The sequence below is a fragment of the Dreissena polymorpha genome, chromosome 9 (assembly GCF_020536995.1).
Source record: "Dreissena polymorpha isolate Duluth1 chromosome 9, UMN_Dpol_1.0, whole genome shotgun sequence".
Lineage (NCBI taxonomy): Eukaryota > Metazoa > Mollusca > Bivalvia > Myida > Dreissenidae > Dreissena > Dreissena polymorpha.
In genome coordinates, this window is record NC_068363.1 from 21,634,928 (window position 1) to 21,653,148 (window position 18,221).

General features: G+C 36.6%; 1 protein-coding gene across 3 annotated transcripts in view; it reads left to right on the forward strand.

Annotated features, from left to right (window-relative positions):
* Positions 1–12,044: 12,044 nt before the first annotated feature.
* LOC127846709 (uncharacterized) overlaps positions 12,045–18,221 on the forward strand; it is a 130,635-nt gene continuing 124,458 nt past the window's right edge. The window contains exon 1 of one of the 3 annotated variants that reach the window (XM_052378210.1): positions 12,045–12,300. In XM_052378210.1, coding sequence (XP_052234170.1) covers positions 12,291–12,300 — 10 coding nt within the window. In that variant the 5' untranslated portion in view covers positions 12,045–12,290. The remainder of the gene's footprint in view (positions 12,301–18,221) is intronic. The other 2 variants (XM_052378209.1, XM_052378208.1) reach the window with 2 other exon arrangements.

The following is an 18,221-nucleotide window of genomic DNA, read 5'->3' on the forward strand; positions in this document are numbered from 1 at the left end:
GGCTGTGTATAATAAATATGAAGTTAAGGCCGAACGCGATTGTTTGGCCACTTTGTCAATATCCTCAAACCTATTTGTTATGCTGTATTATGGAAAAAACAAAATAACTAATTGATTTCTGAAATTCTTCGTCGATAACTTGAAAAATACGTGTAGTACTAACAAGGCGTTTACAATCGGCAGAGTACTGTTAACGCTAAAGTGTCCCGGGTTCGATGACAAGCATTTCATAGAGGATATGTGTTGGTTTCGGTGGCATATCGATTGTCATTCACGAATGATCATATAACATATATGTTTTCTATGATCACGAGTGAATTAAAATCGATATAAGTCCGAATTCAACACATTGTCTTCTAATTAAATCAAACGTTGTTTTTTTTTCAAAGTGCACTTAGAAAAAGTTGCGTATGTGAACGTTGTGAGCATACGCGTATGCCTGGTTGGATATGCTAATTTACACAATTTGCGAAGGATTCCGGAGATGGTCGCTGCATCAAGATCGACTCATTTTTGGTGAAAAAACACTAAGATATTTTCTTCATGTGGTGAGTGTCGAAAGTAGTGCCTATATGCAAAACGTTTTCTTTCTCTTCTGGATGAAAAGCCATTTCTCGATCGCGCCCATTCCTTTAGTGGTTATCAACTGTTTCCTCAGTGTGTCTGCAACATGCGCGCGCGCACGTGTGTGTGTGTGTGTGTGTGTGTGTGTGTGTGTGTGTGTGTGTGTGTGTGTGTGTGTGTGTGTGTGTGTGTGTGTGTGTGTGTGTGTGTGTGTGTGTGTGTGTGTGTGTGTGTGTGTGTGTGTGTGTGTGTTTTCTCATTTACCCCTCTGGGTTATGTACTGAACATTTTGTCCTGGGTATCAATCAGTGTATAATCAACGATTTTAATAGCAATCAATGTCGGTTGCTCTTTTAACGTGATATTATGGGCATCTAACAGTGTATAGGTGTCTATCGCAACCGTTGTTTATTTTTGGTGTTTTCACTTCATACACATGTATATTTGTTAATGCAGCATCAACATACTAAAACAACATCCCGGAAAAAGAAAACTAATGCATTTGAATATCATCCGTACTTTGTGAATCTCAATTAAGTTTTAGTGCAGATTCGTTCATACGACACAAAGACACTCTTTTGTTTTACGGTATACACGCTTCTCACCAAGGCGATCCGGCTTCAATCCCAGACTCAGTTGTTGGCATGATGCGAGTGATTTAGTTTCCTAACTATATTGTAAACGTTTGTTTTATAATGCAGAATTGTTGGATAGAATTAAGAACATGATATTGAAGCGATAGATGCGGAATGTTATGTCCGTAACATTTAAAACATAAATAAATAATTTTTTTTTTTTTTAAAAAACGTTGAAATAAAATAAACAGATGTTTATCTCTATATGCCTATGACCACGCTGATCACGAATTCGTTGGAATTTTTAAGATATCTACAGCCGTTCAAAAGTTATCAATTTTTAAAAAATAAATAAAAAAATACATATGTATCATATAATGAAAAAAAAAATATTTTTTTTTGTTTTCAATAAAACATAAACAGTTTATAGTGTTGTTTAAAAGTTTGAAAAAAAATTGAAAAAAAACATAAAAATAAAAAAGTTATAATCAAAAAATGTTTTGCATTAAGCACCCTTTTCTCACGCAGTCCTATTTACCTTCACAAATGAAATACGCTCGCTCGCTAGCTCGTTCGCTCCATCGAAATCAAACAATAAGATAGTGATATCTCTATGAATTTGTGTCGCTGAATCTGAATCCGGTGTTAATTTTTCGATGTCTCAACTCGTTAAAGAATTATTGAGTTTAAATTGTGCATTTCGATAAGAATGCAGCACCCTTTTAATAGAAGCGCAAAACCCGGTACACCTTACATTCCAGTGAAATAAAACAATAAGATAGTCCAATCTATGTGATTTTGTCTTCCTGAATCCGATTCCGGTGCTACTTTTCCGATATATGGACCCCTTAAAGAATTATTGATGTTTGAGTGATTGGTGGTTAAGTCTAACCATTATATTTAAGCATTTGTTGTATTTTGAACTACGGAAAATAAAACATTTCATTATACCTAATCGCTGCATTCAAGATTTGAGAGTTGTTTATCCCACTAACACGGACGATCATGTTAAAAAATGAATGGATGAATAGATAAACAAGACAGTGTGAAAATAAACAATTGTTAAAGTGATAGTATGGGCATTTTTTCACTGTTGAATTGAGCTGAAAAGAATTAACAGGTCAAAAGAATTAGTTTAAATGTGGTAACTGACCCATTATCTGCAACTCATCTTGCTACCAGTTGTCTACAAAAAAATATGTATTATTTTCTATATTTTACATGACTCACCCAGTCCTCTAAGCCGAAACGATCCGTAAAACAAAATTGTGTCTTTGTGTCGTATGAACGAATCTGCATGAAAACTGCATTTAGACTCACATCGTTCATCGAATCATTTCTGTCGTCAGTTGTCAAAACGAAAGTACGGTTGACATTCAAATGGATTATTTTGCTCTTTCCAGCATATTGTTTTAGTAGGTTGATGCTGCATTAACAAATATAAGTGTATATGAAGTGACCAAACCAGAAATAAACACAACGGTTGCGATAGACGCCTTCATACTGTTAGATGCCCATAATATCACTTTAAGCTTCCAACACAAATCACAGCGAGAACCCAGGGACGCATTTCCAGTAGTTTCGATATATTGAAGATAGCAACTTGATATTTGGCATAGATTTGTATCTCATGGAGCTGCACATTTTGAGTGGTGAAGGGTCAAGGTCATCCTTCAATGTCAAAGGTCGAATATATGGGGGGGGGGGGGGGGGCATAGCGTTTCACACACACATCTTGTTAAAACTAAATCGAAGGACGACCGTTTGTGAGTTGATGATTTAAAATACTGTCGGACTACCGTAAATTGTTTGCTTGTGGTGAATGCCTAAAATAAAATGTGTTATAAAACAGAGTTAAATGTGAGAAGGTCCATTTATCGAAGCGATCATTCATGTATATGAATAGGTGTTTGTCATGGACCGTTTATACAACACCTTTGTTGACGATCAAACGACTGGTCCAGGATTTTATTTACATATACGTGGTTATCGGTTGCGTATACAAAAAAATCGTGGTCGAACTTACTTTAAAGTAATAATATCGTATCTGTGTTGACAGTTATTGAAAAATTGATATGATTTTACCCCCACCTTCGTCTATTTATTAAAGAGCTCTTTGTGTAAAATAGATTTAACTTTTCCAAAGGTACTTTGTGCCGCACTCTGGGATAAACAGGCTTACTGCTGGTCGATTGGTCATTGTCGGCTCGGGTACTACTTACATGTACCCCGGGAACTCTTAAATATACTTAAATGTACCCCGGGTACGGTAAATATACTAATACGTACCCGGGGATTTTAACGCTAAATCTGTCGTTGTCGGCCATTTTTTAAATTAATTATGTTCACCTTTATGTTAATTTTCTATATTATTGAAACTCATACTCAACAAGCATATTGATGCAGTTTTTTTAAGAGAAGTTTGTTTAAGATTAACAATATCGTTTTCCGTTAACTACTAGCGCGTTTTACGAAATTGGATTTTGGGCGGAAATACAACTCGGGTACGGTCTAATATCGACCGGGTACGGTTAAGTATATTTACCGTACCCGGGGTACATGTAAGTATATTTAAGAGTATCCGGGGTACATGTAAGTAGTACCCGAGCCGACAATGACCAATCGATCCTAACTGCTTGTGCGTAAATTGTCGTCTAAGATTGAGCACGTGCAGTCCGCACAGGCTTACAGGGACGACACTTGCGCGTTAATGGTGTTTTCGTTGCTGGGAAGAGTGGTTTAGTGGTATGTTTCTGGTCTAGGAATCGGAAGATCCGAACCCCGATCAGACCACATGATTGTTCAGAGCAAAAATTGCATCCCACGCTTGCTCCTCTGCAACGAGGTGTATTATGGGTACGTGTGAGGGAAATAGGCCAATGTTCTGTGGCTGCATCCTGCGCCGAATGTAATTGGACGACTTATATCTCAGTGATCGAGGGGTAAATGTCTGCTCAAGATATCATTAATATCATACTTTAAGCCAATCCTTTAACATTTTCTTTTTTTCTCGTTAAAATGACGTCTCTTTTTAACGAAGATCCAATTTTTATGCGGACACTTTCCGTCCCTGATTAGCCTGTGCGGACTACACAGCGTAGTTCATCAAATCTCTCCCTCCGTGCTTGGATGTGACTTATACCGCCGAGCATAGATAATTAAATTCCCGTCGTGAATGCAAATCACATTTTGATGATTAAGATGAAAATATTTAAAAAAAAAACATGAAATCCATTAATAAGATAAGTAAAATTTGAATCAATCAACATCACGTCTTTTAAAATAAAAATACACAAGAAACCACAAGAAAGTTGGGTTGAATTTTTTCGGGTACTACTTACATGTACCCCGGGAACTCTTAAATATACTTAAATGTACCCCGGGTAAGGTAAATATACTAATATGTATCCGGGGATTTTAACGCTAAATCTGTCGTTGTCGGCTATTTTTTAAATTAATTATGTTCACATTTATGTTAATTTTCTATATTATTGAAACTCATACTCAACAAGCATATTGATGCAGTTTTTTTTAAAGAGAAGTTTGTTGAAGATTAACAATATCGTTTTCCGTTTACTACTAGCGCGTTTTACGACATTGGATTTTGGGCGGAAATACAACTCCAGCATATTTTACAGTGAGTCACACATGCAAAATAAGATTGGCATAACTTAACATAAATATGCACATGTTAAATAATTTTTTAACAATGGGAATACCTAGGTTTTTTAATGAACCTAAATCATACAAGAGTTCCTTAAATGCTGAGTAAAACATATGTTACAGTTTCTAATTTTAAAAGTAATTGACGTTCAATTGAACATTGGTGTGAACAATAAAAGAATAAATACGATTTCAATTCCACATACTATATTTGTTTTAAACAAGCAATTCACAAACCAAAATGAGATCACCAACACAAAAGTTTACAAAACACTGGTACGCACTATGGCAAAATGATTCTTATATCATTAAAGAATGTTACTTATTTTTGAGTTATCGTTGTATATTAGCCAATTAACAACTCTTTCGTTCTAGTGCGTGGTTTGAATTACCTCGCACATAAATACCAAATCGTTTTTATTCACCAATAAACAACGACAAATCCATTTTTAGAACACATACATGTTATTGACAGGGTTAAATTACCAAACATCATCAAAGGCAAAGGTGTCAACAAATAACCATGAAAACAGTGTACACCTTTACTGCTGCTGTCCCCGGAAATAACACCTGGTGATTGTGAAAAAAGGTCATACAACGCATATTTACCCAAAATCGTGATTTCCGTAAGTTTAATTAATATTTTTAATGCTTGCATGTTTTCAAATTAATCAGCCCGCAACGAAAACGGCCGCCATTTTGGAAACGTGTTATAGTGCATCGTTCCTAAAACGAAAATTTCACTAAAAAATCATGTCAACTTTGGAGGACTCCTTTTCAATAATGTTTTGATAGATATTTGATATATAAACCCATAGACAATCAGGCGGGTGGAATGGCGGCATAAAAGAAAAAAAGCATGCGAAGCCACTTAGACGCATGCGCAAAACGTTGTTAACAAGTGTTATTTCCGGAGATCGCCAAAATACAAACTTTCCAAAACACGTACCAACACAAATATCCGAACACAATGAACGTCAACCGCACCCGTCTTAGCACACGAAAAGGCAATAACAATTATCTAAACAGAATATAAAAAAGAAAATAAGTCATTTGACAACAAATCTGGTAGACAGCAAAGTCTGATAAGCACTGACGTCATTATATTGTTGACACACTTTACAGCGGTCTTAAAGAGGGTCCTCGTTCACTATATTCCAGTAAACTGAGTGTGGTCTAATGCTTTTGCACATCCAATGCCGTGAAACGGACAGAGGTCTAAGGCCTTGGCATGCCCCTATCCGGCAAGCAGTTGCACGACGCCTGTACAAAGACTGTTCCCACGGAACACAGCCGTCTTACAGTCCAGCCGCCTTGTAAATGCTGCTCGTACATCTGGCGATGGCGATCTACTGCAGTCTTGTCGCATGGTCTCTCGATTTTGGTCGATGCTGATTCTGCACGGCTGGATAACACGGTGTTTTGAATCGCTTCTTTGTTCTGTACGTCAGGAGTCGGTTCAACGGACGTTAGCGCATTTAGAATAAGACCGTTCCCGGTGGTACCAGGTTTGATTTTAGTCTGCTCTTTGTTGCCCGGCCCACCAAAAGCGTTTGGGTCATAAACGGAATCCATGCACGTATCACCGCACGTCACGTTGGCGTCTTTTTCATTATCAACGCATCCCCGCGACAGGTCATAGTTTTGGCCTCTGGGGCAACACATCGGGATTGATTTGCCACCGTTACATTCCCAATACCCTCTGCAGTTCGCCTGGTCCTTTCTCTGCCGGCCGTCAGTGATTCCATGACACAAGTCATGTCGGCAAACCGTGTCGGTAGCCAGAATGCACGTGAGCAGTTTGATGTTCCAGTAGGTACTATACGCACAGTCCCTTTCAACGCCAAAGAGCTGGCCTCGAGTATCTGTCAGGCACTGAATGTATTTGCCACAGTCGCTGGGGTGTTCGTTATACCCCGACCTCTCTTTCATTGCGAACTCGTCGCAAAGGCTTTCGAACAACTGGCCGTTGATCAAGATGGACGACACCAGGAACAGTATACAGCGTATTGTCCACATTTCCAAGAATTTATAGCAAAACAGTTTTGATATTATTCCCCCAAAATCACGATATATTTATTTTTGTAAACCCGGTATTCAACTATCCAGTGACCGTTAGGTATTACATGAGATAAACCAACATGAAAGCACAATTATATACTAAACGGTCTGCACCAACCATAAGTTCAGCCGATTGTAAATCATAAATGATATATATGTCTCCAATTAACAACCCACGTTGCTATCATAAATTATTATATATTTATTAATTATTTAAATTTAGAATCGTTAATACATGGGCTTATGTTCTTTTTGGCGTTAAAATTTATGTGTTGGTACTTGCAATTCGTCATCATTTAATCTTTAGAACAAGTCATAATTAATATAAATGACACATTAATACGCCAATGTGGCGCTAACAAAAATTCTAATTGCTGTAGCATTTTAATGACATTTACGCAACTATCAATTGTAAAAATTGATTTGATTTATTTTCCAACATAACGAATGACTTTGCATAGGAAAAAACTGTTCCCTCGGCACGTTGAAAGAAATAGCTTCAATGTTTGAAATATTAATACTCCGCGATCTGAGAAAACGGGGCTTAATGCATCGCGTTAACCCATGTATGCCCAGTGGTCTCTCCAATCCTTCTAAATTGGATCAATTTATTTCCAAAATAAGGGATGTCTAGTATACTTATTTCTATATTTAGAAAATTTCTTACAGAAATTCCTTTAAGCAAACAGCGCAGACCCTGATGAGACGCCGAATCATGCGGCGTCTCATCTGTGTATACGCTGTTTGCCAATGCCTTTTTTCTAGACGCTAGGCATAAATGGGTTAAGTGTCATCCAAGATTAGCCTGTGCAGTCCGCCGTGACCGAACTCTCCACCTAGACGGGATTATTGTTTTAGAAGGACTTTCTTTAACCGAGAAATGCCGTAAAGCGGAAAGTGTAGTCCCTGATAGTACCGGGATTTAAAAATCTGAGACGACACTCTTGGCACGTGCATTAGGCCCTGTTCTTCCAGAATGCAGCTCATTTGTATTAATACAAAATTGTTATCGTTTATTGCATATATACGGAATATTACGCTAGTCAATTGTTCCGTATGTTTTGTATCAGGCGAGTGGCTTGTGTGATGACGTATCTCACGAGAGGCGGAGCCTCGAGTGTGATATAAAATAGCGCAAGCCACGAGACTTATACAAACGCTTGTTACAATTGACTTGCGTAATATTTCTTTTATTATATACAACTTTGAATCATTTAAGTTAAAACAATTAGTTTAAGCGTTCATAACTAACCAAGAATGCTCTTATAATTTTCTGCATTCAAAGTGACGTCATTAAAAGTAGTCCGGCCAGTATGGTAATGCGGAATTGGAAAAATAGCTAGTAGCATAATACGGGAATTATTTCCGTTCAGTTGTATTTTACCGATTTATACAACTTGTATTTTTTGGGAACATAAAGCAGGTATAAAATAAAAAACATTATTGGCCCATAACAGTGTATCTGTCGCCTAAATATTTAGTTTCGTACAAGTATTCTTGTTAAAAATACACGTGGCAGTCTTCAACGTAGTGTTTGTCTCGAAAATAAAAAATAAATCCATCAAATGTCTAAGTACGTAATCAAAATGTTTTTTCTTAACCTTAAATGAGCTAGTTAATATACCAAATATTGAAAGATAGTCAATCAACGTCTTAAATCACGGTCTTCAATAAACATACACAATCATCCGATAAGAGTTAAATCGCGTCACACATCTGCATAAAGGTTGTATCCATGCTAAGTAAATTGTATTGTTAGACTTGTTGACTTCCTCGGTTTGGTTGCTTATACAAATACCTTTTATGGAGCAGATTTTCATGTAGGTGTTATTGTTGAAAATAATGAGGTTTGAAATATCAGCTGTTCACGCACAAATGCCATTCAGTGAAAATATTTGCATAAAATATCGATAATGGTGTTGAAATGTTATAACGACGTATGTGTCATCATAGCCGCTTAGTGACACAGTGACAAACGTTGTTGTACATTTTTCTGAGGGAAATGAATCATTACCTGAAGATTATATAAGTCGCGTCATTCGAAAAATGGTTCTTACGTCATATGCGATAGGGGCAACATGTCCGCTATAAGGTCAAGCAATGTCTTATGTCATGTGCGATAGGGAAACATGTCCGCTCTAATGTCACTCTAGGTTTTTCGGTCTCATTAGTGGTCAATGTTAACCCTTTGCATGCTTGGAAATTTGTCGTCTGCTAAAATGTCGTCTGCTGAATTTCTAAAGTTAGCATTTTCTTCGATTTTTTTCAAAGAATATTATCAGAATATCAAACAGTTTGGATCCTGATGAGACGCCACGTTCTGTGGCGTCTCATCTGGATCCAAACTGTTTGCAAAGGCCTTCAAAATTCGGTTCCCGCACTGAAAGGGTTAACTCCCGACCTTACTGGCCGCATATGACATTAGACCCATTTTCGCATGATGCGGCTCACATATAATGTATACCTTCACAGTATAACTCACGTTTATCTTTTCTTACTGGGCATGTTGCCGTAATGAGATTTTAAATTAACCCATTTATGCCCAGTGGACTCTCCCATCCTTCTAAATTGGATCAATTTATTTCCAAAATTAGGGGTGTCAAGTATTTTTATTTCTATATTTAAAATATTTCATAAAGAAATTCATTTCAGCAAACAGCGCAAACCCAGATGAGACGCCGCATTATGCGGCGTCTCATCTGGGTCTACGCTGTTTGCAATGTCCTTTTTTCAGGACGCTAGGCATGAATGGGTTAATACTTTTATATAAATACTTGATAATCTTAAAAGTATTCATTAGCATACGTGATGGAATAAATGTGCTAACAATGTACATATATAATATCGTTACTTTGACATGTGACCCAATCGACTATTTGTTGTACCCACATTTTATCATTAAATTAAACTCGCAAAATTGTTCAGAGATAAGCTATAATTGCAAAACTATAACTATAACTTTTTAATATATATTATTAAAGAATTTTTGGTAGTGTGAATGTGGACTTCATTATACTGTTATTGATCGTAGGTTTGGTTTTGCTTGTGTATGCGTAACCATGTATTTTTGTTTATGTTTTATTTACAACGACAAGCTTTTACTGATTTAGATTAATAGACGTGCTGTTCTGCTACGTTCAAGTTGCGTTAAATTCGGATTTGTTTTAGTTTTGATCCGTTCAGGTTGTTTTCGGACCCATTATTGTCCGTTCCGTTTAATTCTGTTCTCTTTTAAGCCTATACATGTTTTTCGTAGCAATTTTGTTTCGGGCTATGTCATTTTGAAGCAATATTATATTGTTCCAGTAACAAGATAATTTTGCAAATGCGTTTTACCGCTTCGATGTTATTATATCATCCCTGCGAAGGTTATTTACCATTTTTCTAAATAAATTACAATTTACAACGATGTATTTTTAATAATGATTAATCCCTTTCTATTCAATAAGCAAACCATATGGACGCATTGAACGTCTCAACTGGTTAAAGTTCATTGCAAAATTGATAGAAAATTCGTTTCTGAACAAAATAGTTCAGTAGAACATATAATATCAACGTGTTAATGATCAGGGTTAAGCCATAGTTAGTGGAGCTTCGGTGTAAATACGAGTAGTATTGCTTGCGAAAAGTGTACTCCATACAGGCGAGGGCACAACTTCATTTAGGCTGTAGCCATGGTGCACACAATGCGCAGGTGGCCATTTTGCCCAAAATGCGAAGACGACCTTTTTGCCCATAATGCAAATAGAAAACAACAAACAAACATCAGAGTGCAATCGACAAAGCAGTAAGTAGTTTTTTGAAAAGATGACATGAACAAATGAGTTTCGTTCTGAGAAAACTGGGCTTAAAGCCGCACACCTTGAAATGAAGTACATGTTAATCAATACATATAGATGCAATTTGAAAGCGTGCAAAATTGCCATTAAATCTATAGCCTAATTAGCATGTTATTTATTTTATTTTTTTATTTTAAACCCGAAAGTAGGATTTCTATACGTATACGTACATTTCGACTCACGCGATTATTTTTAAGTTTTAAAGCGCAAAAAGACGGATTTCTACCTTGTCATCACCAGATATATTCTAAATGAGATAGATGAAATTAAATCTATAGCCTAGTTAGCAAGTGATTTATTAATTTTTCTAACGGTACCGCTTTTAAAACCGAAAGTAGGATTTCTAGACGTATACGTCCATTTCGACAAACGCGATTATTTTTAAGTTTTAAAGCGCAAAAGAGAAAGATTTCTACCTTGTTACCACCAGATATATTCTAACTGGCATAGATAAAATAGGTTTCTTATTTATACTTAAATTTATTATGCCATGTATTTCATTTCAAGATGTGTGGCTTTAATGCATGTGCGTAAAGTGTCGTTCCAGATTAGCATGTTCAGTCCGCACAGGCTAAGCAGGGACGACAATTTCCGCCTAAACTGGATTTTTGCTAAGAAGAGAATTTCTTAAAACAGAAAATATCATAAAAGCGGAAAGTGTCGTTCCTGATTAGCCTGTGCGGACTGCACATGCTAATCTGGGATGACACTTTACGCACATGCATTAAATCCTCTTTTCACAGAGCACGTCCCAAATTATTTGGCCTTGTTCCGGGAAAGCCGAATTTTATCCAGGTTCGTAAGGTGTCGTTCCAGATTAGCCTGGTTAGTCCGCACATGCTAATCAGGCATGACACCGTCCGCTTGTATGGCATTTTTCGTTGAAAGGAGGTCTTTACTAACCGAAAATCAACTGTGCAGACTGCACAGGCTAATCTCGGATGACACCTTACTCGTATTTATTTAGCTCCGGGTTCTGAGAAAACTGGGCATAATGCATGTGCTTAAAGTGTCGTCCCAAATTAGCGTGTGCAGTCGCACAGGCTAATCAGGGACGACTCTTCCCGCTTTTATGACATTTTTCGTTAAAATGAAGTCTCTTCTTAGCAAAAATCCTGCGGACTGCACAGGCTAATCTGGGACGACACTTTACGCACATGCATTATGCCCAGTTTTCTCAGAACGCGACTTATTTGTTTAAAAGCAAGGTGTTATTGTTTCGTCGACCCGTAGTAAAAATCCGTGTAACTCGTAGTGTCATTGATCTTAATTTAATTTAATGAGCGTGTTAAAAATCAGATTTAATCGGGTATACGCAAACCACAGGTAGTAATGTGCTTGTGATTGTATTTACCTGGTCGCATTGTGTGTGTATCATTAGAAATCTTCAACTTTGACGACTTTAAAAGACTGATCGCATTCAGTAATAATAATACCATGAATAAATATACCTTGTCCAACTTCAGGAGATCCGCCGCATCAAAAGAAACATGGAAAGTTGTGTGACAACGTTTGTGGATTTAGCTATGGAGATATACATTGTGTATTTATAATTCATGGATATAACGGGCAAAATTAAGGTCTAACTATGTCTTCAGGTAAGTTAAACTACTTATTATTACCTTGTTCGTAAACACACTAAACAGTGGAGGTAAAATAGAGGGTTGTGTTTAGATTACACGAAGTCGAAATTTAAAAAAATCAATTACAAGCCTGTTATTTCACTGAATTGTTACCGTGAAGCGACCGGGAGGGCGCGGGTTCAATCCCCACTGCGGGGGCGTTCTTTTAATCTCACCAAAGACATCGCGCATTGGTTCTACCCAGGAAACGGACTCGATAGTTTTAATAAGCCTTAGGCTTTTGATGTAATCGAGTTTAAATAAATAGATTTATAATTGAGCAGCGTTCTGAGAAAACTGGGCGTAATGCATGTGCGTAAAGTTTCGTTCCAGATTAGCCTGTGCAGTTCGCACAGGCTAATCAGGGACGACACTTTCCGCTTTTATGGTATTTTTCGTTTAAAGGAAGTCTCTTCTACACGAAAATCCAGTTCAGGCGGAAAGTGTGGACTGCACAGGCTAATCTGGAACGACACTTAACGCACATGCATTATGCCCAGTTTTTTCAGAACGCTTCTCAAATAAATAGATTTATATAAACTTAATTCAATTATTACATATATATTAATGAAAAAAAACCATCTGTATGAACACATTTTTGGATTTTTGGATCTATGGTGTTCGTATGCACGAATTCTTTACTTTACAATAATTAGATATAGATATGTGAATCACATACCAAGTGTTATAATATGCAATAATTTATTATCCAGAGGTCTTTATTTACAAAATAAAAGTATGTTCTATTCTGCTATAGTATAATTTATAAGCTAATCAATGTCTTATTCACTTTATCTGGAATGTATTATGGCCCACATGGCAAAATATTTTACAATAATTATATATATATATATATATATATATATATATATATATATATATATATATATATATATATATATATATATATATATATATATATATATATATATGACAGAAAACTCACATACCAAGTGTTATAATATGCAATATATTATGATTCAGAGGGCTTTATTTGAAAATAAAAGTATGTTCTATTCTTCTATAGTATAATTTAGAACCAAATCACTGTATAAGAAACTTAAGCGAAAAAAAAACGCAAACACAATAGATTCAATAGGAACATATTTGAAAATAAAATGCACGTTTTTACACGTGACCTCGTGCATTTATTACAAACGTACATAAACTAGTTCAAACGATCAATTTGAATCGGAATCTGTTGAAACCATTGGGAATTGTAACATAACGCTCTCTGCACATTGTCTAGAAGACAAAAGGGACCGGTCTCGCCACTTGGTTGGTTTCCAACTTTAAGTAAGGTCGTGAACTAGTCCTCCTAGCTGAAATTGGAAATGTTTGATCATGAAATGCTTTAGCAAAGTTTACGTTTAATATTACTAGTGTGCGATCATCTGAACTAATTATGTTTGTGAAATAAAACATGCAAACATGTCATTATTTGTTGAGGGAAAAACACTACCTAACTACGAATAAATTAAAGAGCTTTTTACCATTGACCATAATATTTATGTGTTATTAACTTATTATTTTGAAAACATACGCATATTCAATGAACCCCTGTTGAAGGAATTTAGTGTGTGTAACCTAGAGAGTAGTTACAAGCCCTTATGTTACTAGTTACAAGCCCTTATGTTACTAGTTCTGGCATTTCTAAATAACATATTTACAATAGATAAAAAAAAATCCTGTAACGCAGTATTTATTGGTTTGAAAGAGTTAATCGTGAAGAACACAACCGAAACATACTGAATTATATACATTGAGGAGTGTTCTTATATGTCTCAAATTGCTTAATGGATAGGGGTCCAGAACTTGGGTTGTTTATATTTTTGCATAATTGATATTTGCTGTTGTTGTTTGTTTCATAAATACCAGTAATTTCATCTGAACGTTTCAAAGTTGTTATTCAAATTACGACCGTATAGGAACGTATGGGATGTGTTTGCTTCCCATGGAAAATATTCGCATTTTGAATAGCGTCAGTCAACATAAAAGATGAATTTGCAATCAAATGATTTATACTTTCAAGGCCACGGGCTAATCAGAAACGACACTGTCCGCTTTTATGGCAGTTTAAATCCAGGATAGGCGAAAAATGTCGCCCATGATAAGCCAGTGGTAGCTGCAAATGCTAATCTGGGACGACGCTTTTGCAAATGCATGAAGCCCGGTTTTTCCAGAGTGAGATTTAAATAAAAGCTTATTTTCCGTAGTATACATAGAATAGAAACAATACAAATACTATACATAGTTAAGGCAAACATAGTATGCAAAGATTTTTCAAACAGGTATACAAATTTAATCAATATATTACGGTCGACCTGAACGAGTTTCGTCAAAGACAGAGCAGGTATTAAACCGACGCCTTGTTAATCGGCCCGTGTAAATGGCTTTATCGAAGTTTGCTTTGATCCTACTGAGACCGTGTCATGTCGATAAGTTCAGTGGACAAATACAATAGTGTTATATAACTTATCTTGTTGTAACGTCTGTTTTTCACAAGGTCAGTTGATTGATATAGTTATACTCATACGTATAGAACGCTAAACTGCCTTTTTTAAAAGGAACTGACATCTTTGGTTTTTTAATTTTTAATCTTTGGCATTAAATTGAGTCATCGGCATTTTATGAGTCAATAGACACTAGGAGCCGCGTTCTGAGAAAACTGGGCTTAATGTTTGTGCGTAAAGTGTCGTCCCAGATTAGCCTGTGCACAGTCCGCACAGGCTAATCAGGGAAGGCACTTTCCGCTTTTTATGGTATTTTTAGTTTCAAGGAAGTCCCTCCTTACTGAAAATCAAGTTTAGGCGGAAAGTGTCGTCCCTGATAAGCCTGTGCGGCCTGCACAGGCTAATCTGGGACGACTCTTTACGCACATGCATGACGTCCAGTTTTCTCAGAACGCGACTCTATGTTCAGTCATATTTACTCTACGTTGAGTTCTTATTCTGTTGAGTCAACCCATTTATGCCTAGTGGACTCTCCCATCCTTCTAAATTGGATCAATATATTTCCAAAATTAGGGATCTCAAGTATATTTATTTCTGTATATAGAATGCTTTTTTACAGAAATTCCTTCAAGCAAACAGAGCAGACCCTGATGAGACGCCGCATCATGCGGCGTCTCATCTGGGTCTGCGCTGTTTGCCAATACCTTTTTTCTAGACGCTAGGCATAAATGGGTTAAGGTTTAGTGAAGTTACCAATATGTTGCGTCAAACTTGCAAAATGCATTGTGAGTTGGACATTTGTTGGGTCAAAATCCGGATCCGGAAAGATACGTCGAAGATACCAATTCTGGCTTTTTCTCGACGGTAGGCGACTTTCGAGTCCATTTCCTGGTTAGAACCAGCACTCGGTGTCTTTTGAGAAGATCATCATCATCATCATCATCATCATCGTCATTACCACCACCACCACCACCATCATCATCATCCAAACATTACTACCAAGAACAACCGCACTATCAATCAACGCCTTTTGTTCAAAAAATTTAAACCAAACAAAGTGCAAATTTATGTCTGAAATTATATTACAAAAAACTAAATGACTGAATTTTATCTTAATAGTTTAAACAAGATTGTGTATTGTAATACAAACATGGGTATAATTGACCTTTATAAAGGCTTAAACTTTTCCAAATTACTTTTAGTTCTTGAAAGGCGATCAAACCTTTTATTATTATTATTACAAGCAATCTTATGCGACAATAGCGTCGATCGAACATTTTTTGTCAATCAAAAATATTTTATGGTATGGCATAAGTATGAACTTTTGTACATTCCTTTTAGGCAATCGCTGTCAAAATGTTTAGTTCAAACATGTATACGTAACACCTATGTGAGCGTAAATAATCCAATACAACATTTAGCCACGCGGAGGTCATTATTGTGACGATTAACCGGTGCCTCCCCCCCCCCTTTGACGCAAAATGTTGTTCGTGTAGAAAGTTGTAACCATGAACAATTGGAAAGATTGGACCCTGGGGCGTGGTCTGTTTTGACCACAGTGGCATTATTTTAACAAAAGGTTTAGATAACCATTACACAATGTTACTTGCACAATATGTATATATAAAAAATAAGTTGACACCTGGGTGTGGAAAACTGTAACCCCAAGGTCATGATTAAATGAAATAAAAAGAGGGCAAATATTAAATGTTACATAACATAATGACACATTTCGACTTTGTAGTTTCAGATTCAGTGATGTATATTTTGCTTACAGTCTTTGGTAATTATAAAACTGTTAAACAATTCTGCTGTGAAAATGGAGCATTACTTTTGTAATTTTTAGCAAAGGACGATTAAAACGCACATGCATAACTTCATATCATAATGCACAATCGAAGAAAGTATGTATGTTCTTCATTGGAAAGTTGTTAAGCCTCCAAACAAATGTGTGTTTACAGACAGACAGACAGACAGACAAACGGCAGACGGACGGACGGACAGATAGACAGACAGACAGACGGAATGAATGACGTCCATGATGAGTCCAATATCTCCCTTACCTTTTATCGGGAGGGTTTATGACAAACGATCGCGAAGAAAATTTAAGTCACTCAATTTTCTACAATTCTTAAGTTGTTGCTTATACAAGAAAGTATATGATAGCGTATTAGCAGATATATAAAGTTATAATAGAGATATTAATTTCTTTTTGAGAGAATGTACGTATATTTATGTGAATGTATGTTTTCGTTCAGATATTTATTCGACATCAACCAATTATTATTTTGCCAGCTTTTTAGGTTAAAAGTTAAAATATTTTAATCACGATGCCTTTAATACGATATTAAGTTCGAGATCAAAGCGATATCTCAGTTCATATCAATAACAATTCGTACTTGTTGGCTGCTGACACGTGAATAATTGATCAATTCTCTGTTTCCCTTGTTACATTTGAGTCTGATTTAGTCGATGTTGGTCATGCAGTTTAAATTGAGTCTCGTTCTGATAAAACTGGGCATAATGCATGTGCGTAAAGTGTCGTCCCAGATTAGCCTGTGCAGTCCGCACAGGCTAATCAGGGACGACACTTTCCGAATCAATTGGATTTTTGCTAAGAGACTTCATTTAAAAGAAAAATGTCATATAAGCGGAAAATGTCGTCCCTGATTAGCCTGTACGGATTACACAGGCTAATCTGGGACGACACTTTTCGCACATGCATTATGCCTAGTTTTCTCAGAACACGACTTAAATGGAGTCTCGCTTTGGGAAAACAGGGCTCAATACAAGTAACTAAAGTGTCGTCCCAGATTAGCCTGTGCAGTCCTTACAGGCTTATCAGGGACGACATTTTCAGTTTTTGCTAAGGAGAGACTTCTTCCGAACAAAAAATACAATTAAAGCGGAAAGTGCAGCCTCTAATAAGCCTTTGCTTCTTGCACAGGCTAATCTAGAACGACACTTTACGCACAGGCTAATCTTGAACGACACTTTACGCACAGGCTAATCTAGAACGACACTTTACGCACAGGCTAATCTAGAACGACACTTTACGCACAGGCTAATCTAGAACGACACTTTACGCACAGGCTAATCTAGAACGACACTTTACGCACAGGCTAATCTAGAACGACACTTTACGCACAGGCATTAAATCTCGTTTTCACAGAGTTTGTGTTTCATGTGTGTTTGTTCTTTCTGTTATTTAGAATTTCACCGTTTTTAACAGTATGTCAAAAAATCATTGCGTTCAAATATGGAACTCATACTTTTATACATGGACAAGATCCTTACATCTGACCTCCAAAATATAAGAGAAAATTTTCTAAGGCTCGTGTGTGCACGAGAGCAACAACGTCTGCTGAATTATCGAGTTGTTCTTGTTTCCCTCCGCCTTTTCACGCGAATCTTCGCCGTCGTCATCATATTCGTAAACATCGC